At 36.6% G+C, this 12280-nt stretch overlaps 1 protein-coding gene across 1 annotated transcript in view; it reads left to right on the top strand.

Moving 5' to 3' along the window:
- Nucleotides 1-12280, top strand: part of Sycp1 (synaptonemal complex protein 1) — an 86703-nt gene that overhangs the window by 5395 nt on the left and 69028 nt on the right. Inside the window, exons 6-10 of the mRNA XM_057793884.1 lie at nt 777-844; nt 2623-2696; nt 3289-3347; nt 11018-11087; nt 11661-11734. Of these exons, the coding sequence (XP_057649867.1) occupies nt 777-844; nt 2623-2696; nt 3289-3347; nt 11018-11087; nt 11661-11734 (345 nt within the window). The remainder of the gene's footprint in view (nt 1-776; nt 845-2622; nt 2697-3288; nt 3348-11017; nt 11088-11660; nt 11735-12280) is intronic.

The following is a 12280-nucleotide window of genomic DNA, read 5'->3' as shown; positions in this document are numbered from 1 at the left end:
GGTGGACAGTCAGAACACTTAACCGCTGGGCCAACTCGCCAACCCCCCTTCCTTTTTCTTGACATAGCATTTAATTTTGTTTAGCTCAGACTGGCTTCAGATCCACTGTATACACTGAAGTTGGCCCTGAACTCCTGATACTTATGCTTCTGTTGTAGTTGGTCATTTTTTACTCTTTGATTCTTTACACAGAGAGACTTAACTATTTTTTCTTATGAATGCCTGGCTTTAGCTTGACTTGTTTCTTGCCAGCTTTTCTTAAATTACCCTGTCTATCTTTTGCCTTTGGGCTTCTACCTTTCTCTATTTCTGTGTAACTTCCTTTACTTCTTACTCCTTGTCTTGCTGCTCCTTCCTGATCCCTCTTTTTGTCTTTTTATTCTCTCTGCCAGCCAGCCCAGCCTATCCGTTCTCCTGCCTTGCTATTGGCCATTCAGCTTGTTATTAGACCAATTAGGTTTTTTAGACAGGCATAGTAACACAGCTTCACCGAGTTAAACAAATGCAACATAAAAGAATGTAGCAATCTTTGCTTCATTAAACAAATGTGCCACAGCATAAACAAATTAACACATCCCAAACTAATATTTCATAACATTCCACCTTCTAAAGAAACTCATATTTTTATGGAAAATTCAAAGATTTCCTTTTATGTGGAAAGAAAAGAATCTTACAGAACTTATATAGAGTGCTAGTTAAGAAAACCTGATTAATGATTACACTAAATGATGTTTTTAAAGGGAAATGTAATTAACTTTTTCTATTTTGTAAATTAGTTTGAAAACGAAAAAGTAAGCTTGAAATTAGAAGAAGAAATTCAAGAAAATAAAGATTTAATAAAGGAGTAAGTATTAATAATTTTACTTCCAAATTTATTATTAAAATAGTTTTTATTTATTGAGTACTTTCTTTGTGTATGTAGCATAACAATAATTTCTGCCTGAGTTTGTGGGGAGCCAAGAAAGCCCCAAGTGGTTGTGGAGCGAATGGATAAAATCCTGAGTGAATGTATATTGTTTTTTTTTTTTTTTTTATTTTTCGAGACAGGGTTTCTCTGTGGTTTTGGAGCCTATCCTGGAACTAGCTCTTGTAGACCAGGCTGGTCTCGAACTCACAGAGATCTGCCTGCCTCTGCCTCCCAAGTGCTGGGATTAAAGGCGTGCGCCACCACCGCCCGGCGTGAATGTATATTGTTTGACATGTGCACAACCTCAGACCCTTGGGAGTGGCAAAGCCTTCCCAGGGTGAAGCCTTCCTCTGGTCTGAAAGAAAACGTGTGAAAGTAAGAGTGTTTGTGAATGATTGATCAGTGTTAAAACACTAATAACTATAACTTCTTCCTCCTGGATGATCAAACCTGAGACTGCTCTCTCTCAGAGTCCTCCTAGCTAGTTCCTCCTGTTATACACAATAAACTCAATTGTTACATAGTTGGTATTGCTCCATCAGAGTGAGCACAGTCTACCTGATGCTAGCTTTTCTGTATATGTGTCTGTGTGTCCTTACAGGACCTCAGGTTTCCAGGAACAAAACATCAGGTCACGGCATGAGTGCTGTGGGAAAAGGAAATATACCCATTCTACCTTTTTTAAATTTAGCAAGCTGGGTAGAATAACTTCTCATTCTGTAAAATGTCAGGTGTCAGGAGGAATCATTTTCTGGAATCAAAAAAGTGCCTAAAATTTGTTATCTAAAACTACATTTGCATATTGTTCATCTTTCTGTGTCACTGTTGTCTTAGACACAACACTTGTAAAATAGAGTAAGTCCAATTTGGAACTGCTTTTCCTTGTCAAATGCCTTTTTTGGTCAGTGTAGTAATTCATTTGTACCAAAAAACTGTATGTTGGAAAATGAAACCAAATTGTTCTTTATATTAGTAAATTAATACAAATAGAGATCTTATTCACACAATGGATAGCTGCTGAGAAAATTACTTTACTTTTGGTTGTGAAGGTTGGAGGAATTACCTCTATCATATTAGACTGTGGGAAAGTCTGTGGTACATTTTCCTTATTGATCATTGATGTGGGAGGGCCTTGCCACTATGGGCAGTGCCCTTCTGGGCAGATGCTTGGGCCTGTATTAAAAAAACCAGGCTGAGCAAATCATGAGGAGCAAGCCAATAATCAGTATTGCTTCATAGTTCTGTCTTTGTTCTTGCTTGGCTTCCTGATCTGATCAGTGATTGACTGTGATCAGAACATGTAAGTCAAACTTTTTTCCAAGTTACTTTTAGTTACAGTGTAGTACTGCAATAGAATTCAGACTAGGCATCAAGAACAGTTTATGAGTAATTAATAAATGAAAAATTTAACCCTGTCTTATTATTTATCCTAGACAAATCTGGAACCTTTTCTCTGAGAGGGTATTGTTAGTAATAGTAACTTGCTAGAGACTGGGTACCAGTTGTCACTTAGAGTGAAGAAGTTATTAAATGATTTTGGCAATAGTAGTCTATTTTTTTCTTGATATAAATGTTACTATGTGATATACAGTATATACAAATACAATGTTTTAAAAATTTCTCTAAAATTGTAACTATATGTCTGTAATGTTTGTGTATTATTTTAATTTGAGACCAGATTACAGTTAGGAAACACCCCCCCTTTTTTCTTCCAGGAATAATGCTACAAGACATTTGTGTAATCTGCTTAAGGAAACCTGTGCTAGATCTGCAGAAAAGACAAATAAATGTAGGTATCTTTCTTGTTTTATGGGATGTATCAATTTATTACTCATTTAATGGTGGAAACAGGAGGAGAAATTGCCTTTTAAGTTTTTCAAAGTAATTTGGTATCATTGAATTATGTGTCTCAGACATTTTTTATTTAAGTAGTAGTTAATTTTTCTGTTTTTGAAAGGTAATAAATATCAATAAGTATATATGTTTGCAGCTAATATTCATTTCAAGTGTGATTTTAAGACTAGCCTTTTATGTCTGGAACTACCATGGCATTGATCAAGAATTAGACAAAAATCTCTATGTCCATAATAGGAAATAATAATGTAGTGGGGTAGGCATAGTATAGTGATACATTTTATGACTCCATTTAAGGCCAATAGTAGAGTATACAGAGGACATTGGTACCATAAGAATATAGAAGAATTAAAAAATTCCATCTAGTAGTGGAGCTTTTGTAACACTGTAGTGTACAATAATTTGTAGCAATGCTGCTGTAAACAAGAATTTTAAATGTTTTAATGTTTTTCTGAGATATTATAAGTATTGTTTTGTTGATGTTATGTTTTAAAATTTAATTTTGAAGTTTTTAATGATAATTACAGATGAATATGAACGGGAAGAAACAAGACAAGTTTATGTGGATCTAAATAATAACATTGAGGTAAGTGCTAATAAAAACATGATTATTTTAAGTAGAAGAATTTCTGAGCAGAGTGATAGCTACAGAGGTCTTTTTAGTAATATTTCATTTGTATTTTACTAGGTAAAACTTGCCTAAAGTTCAGAGAGTAAAACAGCCATCCTGTTCAGCCTTACAGGCCAGGCAGAGGTGACACACAGTAGTTTGCCATAGTATGCACATTTTTTGTCATACTCAATATAAAATTTCCAGTACAGTGGGTTTTGTGTATATCCTCAGTGCCTAAATAGTTCCAGGTACATAATAGGTACTCAGTAAATATTTAGTGGATGAGTGAATGAATAAAATAATTTGATTTCTGTAAAGCAAAATTTATTGAATATTGAATAAATGTATACTATCAGGTGATGTAAATACAATTTTGAATTCTTTTTTTGCTTTTGTTTTTGTTTTTGTTTTTCGAGACAGGGTTTCTCTGTAGCTTTGGAGCCTGTCCTGGAACTAGCTCTTGTAGACCAGGTTGGCCTCGAACTCACATAGATCCTCCTGCCTCTGCCTCCCGAGTGCTGGGATTAAAGGCGTGCGCCACTACCACCTGGCCAGTTTTGAATTCTTATGAGGCTGCCTCACGTTAGTGGGGAAGAAAGACACTTAAAATGTATAGGCAGGTCTTTATTGATAGTTTTGATTCTATTATTTGTTTTTGTAAGCCCCTTAAAACCTTATGGATTATTGTATGTTAAAATGTGTTAAGATAATAAAGTGGTAATTTCACTTTGCTGGTGTTCATTGTTATGTGACATTAGGAATTCTATAATATTTTTATGTGCATACATACATATATATAAAATTATACAGAAAATGTTACTTTTTACATGCATACACACACACACACACACATATATATAAAATTATACAGAAAATGTTAAATACATATAATTTGTATTGTTAAGCCCACTAGGTGAGAATAAGACCACCACCACAATTTTAAGCTAAATTTGAAACAAGCTTTAATTACATACTGGGCAGGCTAATGGAATGCCAGGTTCAATTCAGGGTTCCCAGGAACTGGTGACTATTTATGTTTTGCAGAGGCTTAAAAAGGCAAACCTATAAGGCCACTGTAATGCTTACCAGGTCCAATTAGGGGGCAAGCACACATGCTAATGTGTGTCTGCATACTTCTCGCTTATATCCAATCAGGGGCAAGCATACATCCTGACATATTTCCTGCCCACGTACCTCCTCCTACCTATGTGTGATCAAGCACGTCCAGTGCAGAGTTAAGCAAAAGCATGTGGCTTGTTATCTCCCATAAACAATAGCCTCCAGCATTTCAGGAAGTATCTGTCCTTGGGCAAGGGTTGGAGGCACTTGAGTCTCAGATTACACCCACCTGAGTCAAATCCTTGATTCTGCATGGGCACCTTTTTTTATATTGGGATCAAATAACTGTCAGCATAATGATACCCAGACAGAAATTATAATTTAGTTATGTATTAGTGATGTAAGAGCCAACAGGAATTAGTAGAAACAGAGGGTCGAAGGCTCTGAATTGGCTGACATCAGAGTCACTATCTAGGAAGAGCCTGGAAATGAGAATGGTCGCCAGTTATTTGTTTCATTTCAGGTCCTCCTGTTTTGTAATATTTCAGTCAGATTTCCTGTAATTAATCCCAAATAGTTTGTGTAGAAACAACATTTTTCTATTAAAGTTATAGAATGACTGCTTTGTTTTACATAGAATAGGTGAAGTGTCCTATAATATTGTAGAAATATTCCAGTGAATGAATCTACCTATTGATAGATTTGGGCCCATTTTCCTCTTATGACAATTGGCACTTCTATAGGTAGCTATTTTGTCCCTTATGCCAGGGAGTTTCCTTTAGACTTTTAACCTGCTGGGGACAAGGGGAGAAGGGGAGGAGACATATTCTCTTCTGTAACTGCTTCTGATTGAAGCTAGGATATTGTTGTCAGGGCTCAGGAAGGCTGAAATCCAAGTCAAAAACTGGGAGTGGGATCAGGAAATGGGGTATTTATCAGAAGATTCTGGTTAACTGCCCAGCTGAAGAGACATCACATTGACTGAACTGGTTCACATTAGCTTTCAGCAAATTCAGGACTCAGCAGTTAGAAGCCTGCAGCTGATTCCTGGATGGTGTCTGTCAGCCAAGTGAAAATCTGCTGAGATAGATATAGATTAGGGACAGAAGTTAAAATTTAGGAACTTAAAGAAAAATCTTACATTTGGAACTTTCAGGCCCATGGTCCTAGTGACTGAGGGAGGAGAGGAGTCCCAAGATCAGGAAAGAGATCCCACTCTCAGGAATAGGCAGATGGGGAAACTTAGGCTGTACTTATCTGGAATCCATTTGACCTGTGAGAGGTGGATCCCAGTCTTACAACTCCCTTGATTCTCTGAAGCTTACATACATGAACTTTTTAGTTTACCAAAAGGTAAAAGTTTTAGATATATTAGCATTAATATGTATTGGAATCCACATTGTAGAAAAAGTAGCTAACAGGTATGTATATAACAGCTGGAGTAGACTCATGCCTTGCGTCCTAGCAAAGCTATAGCTTTGGGTTAAAAAGTATGAACATTTTTCCCACTATCCAGAGAGCCTGATACATAGATTGGACAGAAATGTTTTTAGCTTGATAAGAAGCACTCTTAGGTCTATATTTAGGAAACAAAGAAATTTAGAATCTTGAGTTTCTGACTGATAATAGTAATTTGTGCTCTACCAGTTTATCAGATCAGTGTTAAAACTTTAAACTTTTGAAATCTCAATATTAAAATAGGATAGAAGGGGAAAATAAATCTGAAACATTTCTTTTTGTCACATACTTTAAATCACTTTCGTATACCTTTACAACTTATATTTACATATCTTAAATCATTTTTTTAGACCTTCAGAACATAAGTTTCCATATCCTTAGAACACTTTCTTAGACCCTCAGAATTTGCATAGACTTTAATCCTTTTTCTTTTCATCTAATCATTTACCAGAGGGTAGTTATTACTGAGAATAGTCATTGCAAAGCAAGTTCTTTTATTTATTTTTTATTTTTACATCCTGACCAGTTTTCCCTCCCTCTTCCTTGTCTCTCCCCTTCACCTCCTCCCATCCACTCCTCCTCCTCTGTTTCTCTTCATAAAAGGGCAGGCCTCATGGGGTGGTAGTGGTACACACCTTCAATTGTAGCACTCGGGAGGCAGAGATAGGCGAATCTCTGTGAGTTCTGGGCCAGCCTAGTGTACAAGAGCTAGTTCCAGGACATACTCCAAAGCTATAGAGAAACCTGGTCTCGAAAAACCAAAAAAGAAAAAAAAAAAGTGTGTGTGTGGGGCAGGCCTCCCATGGATGTCAACCAGCCAGGGTATATCAAGTTGAGGTGAGACTAGGCATCTCCTCTCTTTTAAGGCTGAAGGAAGCAACCTGGTGGGAGGAAAGGGTCCCAAAAGCAGGCAACAGAGTCAGACAACCTCTGCCCCTACTGTTAGATACAAGAACAAGTTACACGAGAAGACCAAGTTACACAACTGTAACATATATGCTGAGAGCCTTGGTCAGTCCCATGCAGGCTTTCTGGTTGTCAGTTCCATCTCTAAGCCTCTATGAGCTAGTTGGTTCTGTGGGTTTTCTTGTGGTGTCCTTGCAATCCTTATTCCCCATTCTTTCACAGGATTCCCTGAGTTCTGTGTAATGTTTGACTGTGGTTCTCTGCATCTGTTTCTGTCAGTTGCTGGGTGATGCCTCTCTGATGACAGCTGGGCTAGGCACCGATCTATGAGTATAGCAGAATATCATTAGAAATCATTTCATTGACTTTCTTCTGCCTTCTTTCTCCTCCTCTTTTTTTGTCAGTCATAGTTCTATTCTAGGTCTCTGGGGTTTCCCATTTCTCGGTCCTCACAGGGGTGAACTTCCTCTCATAGTATGGGTCTCAAACTGGACCAGTTCTTGGTTGCCCACTCCCACAATTTCTGTACCTTCAACAAGGTTACATTTGTGTGGTAGTTTGAATGTAATTGACCCCCATAAGCGCATAGGGAGTGGTGGTATTAGGAGATATGGTTTTGTTGAAGTAGGTATTACCTTGTTGAAGGAAACATATCACTGTTGGAGGGAGATCTGAGGTCTCATATATGCTCAAGCCACTTTCAGTGTCTTAGTTCACTTCTTGTTGCCTGCGGATCAATATTTATAACTCTCAGCTCCTTCTCTAGCATCATGTCTGCCCGCATGCCACCATGTTTTCCATCATGATAATGGACACATCTGAAACTGTAAGCCACCCAAATTAAATGTTTTCCTTTATAAAATTTGCTGTGGTCATGGTGTCTCTTCACAGCAATAAAAAGCCCAACTAAGACAATCTGAAACCTGCTTATGTGAAGTTTGTTAGCAGGCAAACCTGTCTGCCTTTTCTCAACAGGAGACCTAGTAGCTCCAGAAAAAGAAAGCAAGGCTTGATTTTCACCTATGAAATGGACTGACTAGAAGGGTGAACCTTGGGGGATGGAGGTGGTTGCCTGCTGCTGCCAAGCTGAGAAAGCTACAGTTAGTCTAGCTGTCAATGCCATCAGAGATCTGAGAAGGATAAATTACAGCAGAAAGTATAATCCAAATGGTCTATTTGTCTAGGCAAAGAAGGGCAAGCAACTTCCCAGTGTCCTGCTTGTCCAGAGTTTGGGTTGGGTCTTGGTGGCAGGTGAGGCATTAGGATAGTTTTGCCTAGTGGTTAGCCTTACTATAATTAAGGTAGAGTTGTCATGTCCCATCATCTTCTTGAAGACTTTGAGGGGTCACTGTTAGTTGCCAGGAATCTCTGTCATAGTTAAGTTTTTTCAATTAAACATTTAAAAATGCCATATTCAACAGATACCTAATTAATAAGCTTGAGGACCATTATTTATTAAGTATATCTGAACTAAACAAACTTTACTTGTTTTTAGTTACTTGTTTATGCTTAACCTTGAAAACATACAGGCAGCTAAATAAGGCTTATTTTTTTCTAATTAATTACATTAGTACTTAGCATGACTATAAGTATAGTAGTTCTGAACACATCAAGAATTTGATACTTTATAAGGTGACTTGCATGTCTTAATTGTCTTTAACAGCTTACAATAAGTTAATAGCTTTTATAAGATTAGAATTTTATAGCCTTATTCCTGTTAAGTTTAGCCTTAAAAAGTAATTAAATGAAACCAGTAATCCTTTTAGCTGCTCTTCTTGCTCTTTTCTCCCTATCACAGCTCTTGACCTGGACATAGAGACTTTAAAAGCATGCTTCTGTCCAAGAAAGGGAGAGCTATAATCCAATTACAGAGCCAGATTCTCAATAAGATAGAACAGCATAAAACAGTATTTAATATTATGCATATCTAAAAGACATTTGAATCCCTAATATATTAGATTCAGTGGCCAGAAAGCTTAGAGATAAATTATGTGCCTGGGTGGCTAGCAGCAAGAAAAACAGCAGAGTAAGCGTTCATATTCAAAGAAAACAAGTCAGGATGTGGTGACCACAACACATTCATAATTCTGAGTTCCATATTTGCAACAAAACTTACGTATACACCAGAAAATACATACCCATCCACATACAAAACTTTCTAACCAAGCAGAATCAGGCAGGTGTAACATTATTTGCATTGGCCAGAATAATATTGGGGTTCCAGATCCGGATCCCACAGACCAGACCAGATTGACTCACCAGGAGTCTTTTTATAGATGCTGCATTCTAAGCACAATAGTTCATACTGATAGTTTGTTAACTGAGTGCAGCCTTGAAGCCTTGGAATGGTCTCAAGGCACTTGCCTCCCGAAGTTCCCAGAGTGAAGTTCAGGCTTTAGAATTTGGGTGGGTGGTCTGAATCTTGCTGAGGTCTTCAGAAAATGTTAATACCACCATGTGAGAATAAGACCACTACCATTTTAACCCGAATTTGAAGCAAACTTTATTTAAATACTGAGCAGGTTGATGGACTCTGGCCAGGTCATTCCTGGTTTTCCAGGAATTGGTGAGTAGCCACATTTTACTGAGGCTTAAAAAGGTGAACCCACAAGGCCATTGTATTTCCTACCAGGTCCAATCAGGGTAAGCACACATGCTGATATACTTCCTGCCTGTGTACCTCCTGCCTACATCGAATCAGGGGCAAGCATATACCCTGACATATTTTCCTGCCCAAGTACTCCCTCCTGTCAGTATTCTTTGTTACTCAGTTCAGTTGAGGAGAGTCACTCCATCATGTTTAAGAGCCTAGCAGCAGCAGCAGCAACAACAACAGAGGAGTCAGCCTCTGATGAAGTGACTGCCTCATGGCTTCACAAAAGCCTCTTTGTTGTCACACAAGAGACACCTTTAGCAAGTCAGTTTCTGCATAGTAAAACTTCTTATGAGATCATTCTCTAGACAGAAGTTTCTGTCCTGCTCAGTCCTGCAGCCATTCAGTCCCAAGGAAATACACAGTGGCTTATTTTATAAACTGTTTGGCCTATTAGCTCAGGCTTATTATTAACTAACTCTTAAAACTTAAATTAACCCATAATTCTTGTCTATGTTTAGCCATGTGGCTTGGTACCTTTTCTCAGTGAGGCATTCTCATCTTGCTTTCTGTGTCTGGCTGGTGACTAGTCTCTCTGCCTTTCCTCTTCCCAGAATTTTCTTAGTTGGGTTGCCCCACTTATACTTCCTGCCTGACTATTGGCCAATCATTGTTTTATTAAACTAATATGAGTGGCAAATCTTTACAGTGTATAAGAGCATTGTCCATAGCACATTACCTAAGCAATTCTCAGCCATACTAAACTTCCTGGTTTTCCAGGTATGTCTTTTTTTTTTGGGTTTTTCGAGACAGGGTTTCTAAGTAACTTTTGGTGCCTGTCCTGGAACTAGCTCTTGTAGACCAGGCTGGCCCTGAACTCACAGAGATCCGCCTGCCTCTGCCTCCTGAGTGCTGGGACTAAAGGCATGCACCACCACTGCCCGGCCAGGTATGTCTTAGGACTAAGTTATACAAAGGCTCTGTGAATCCTTCAGAAGAACAACTCATATAAAAATAATTATTTACAAAAGATTACTTCAAAGCCCAGGTGCCATCACTCTGGAATTCAAGCCAGATATAATGGATCTGTTGAATCTTTCACTATACCTGCCTGCATGTGATCAACAAGCATATCTGGTGCAGATGAGTCAAACAAACTTGTTTAGGGGAGTAAAAACATGGCTAATTATGTCTCATAAATAATAGCATTTCTGGAAGTATCTGTCTTTTGGCAAGGGGCTTACAGGTTGGAGGCATTTTTGTTCTGTGGATTTCTCAGGCATAGTTATTAAACCTTAAAATAGTATGTATATGTGTGTAGGTATGCCTGCCACAGGATGCGTGTAGAGGTTGGAGTTGGTTCTTTCTTTCTACCATATGGATTCTAAGGATCAAACTCAGGCTGAAAGGTTTGTTAGCAGATACCTTTGTTAGCTAAAGCATCAATAACACTGGCTTCATTATAACATAAATCTTTTTAGTAAATTATTATATTACAGTGTTTGCAGTTTCCAAAGTTGTATGAATTTGTATCCAGTGATTATAGGGCAAAATTTGTTAATATTTTCAAAGTTTTAAAAAAGTATTTAAAAGGTCTCTTATTTCAAAGTTAAATTTTGTATTCTAGAAAATGATACTGGCTTTTGAGGAACTTCGTGGGCAAGCTGAGAATGCCAGACTGGAAATGCATTTTAAGTGTAGGATTCCTATTTAACTTTTCATGTTGCTTTTCTGCTATTTATGTTTTATTAGATTTTGTTAGTATCTGTACCCCTTTAATTTGATGCCTTCAACTAGTTTATATTTCTTGTTTTCTTTGCTTTTGTAATCCCCCCTCAAAATCTTGTTGATTGTGGCAGGAAATATATATGTTAACATTTCTTTTGGTTTTAAAACCATCTTTTCTATGAAATATTTATTATGGCCTGTATTTAGTATTTTAGAGTCATAGTTTTGCCTTACTCACATATTTTTGGTAAATTATTATATATCTAAGATTTGTTATTTTATGTAAGTATAAAGAATAAAATTTTTATGAAAGTGCTTTTATAAGAACTATAGGACTTTAAGCTATAATTTTGAAACTGTATACAGTCATTATTTTAGTAAATAGAACTGGCAGAAGAAAATACCAGTTTTAATACACTAGAAACTTTTGAGGTTTAGTGCAATTTTGAGATAAACAAGAAAGGGTAATCTTTAAATTTTGTTGGCAATGGAAAAGTTATGCAATTGTGTTAAGACAAGGTTTATTTATTCTATTTTTAAAGTAAAGGAAGATCATGAAAAAATCCAACACCTTGAAGAAGAATATAAGAAGGAAGTAAACAACAAGGAAAATGAGGTTTTACAAAATAGCCAACTACTTGTATTCTTTTAAAAAATTAGTTCATAATTTTTGAGTCATACATAATGTTTATACTCATTTGTGAATACAGTGTGATGTTTTGGTTTATGTCCACATTGAGTAGTGATCATATTAGGTTAATTAGCATTCTTATCACTTAAATGGTATAATAAGTACATTTAAATTGTAACTACTCTGAGATTAATGCTATATTTTAATATTTACTTTATAAAGTACCCATAATATTAAAAACATTGTTTGTTGACATATAAGATAATTTGTATGATATAATTTTAATATATTCAAATATTTAGCCTTTTGCTTAAACAAATTTTCATGATTTAATTATGCATTTATTGGAAGGTCAGCCTTCAGTAATTTTGAATCAATGAATCTAAAATGTTTATGTCAGTTTACATTGCTATAAAAATATGAGAAATATTGTTTAACAAAAAATCCTAATGATCATTGCATTTTGCAATTTTTTTGAAATGTACTCTCTATAATACCAATGAAAGGAAACTAAAACATTCTGTTGCTTCT

The sequence above is a fragment of the Chionomys nivalis genome, chromosome 18 (assembly GCF_950005125.1).
Source record: "Chionomys nivalis chromosome 18, mChiNiv1.1, whole genome shotgun sequence".
In the NCBI taxonomy this organism is placed as follows: domain Eukaryota; kingdom Metazoa; phylum Chordata; class Mammalia; order Rodentia; family Cricetidae; genus Chionomys; species Chionomys nivalis.
This window is presented reverse-complemented; position numbering and strand designations above follow the sequence as displayed.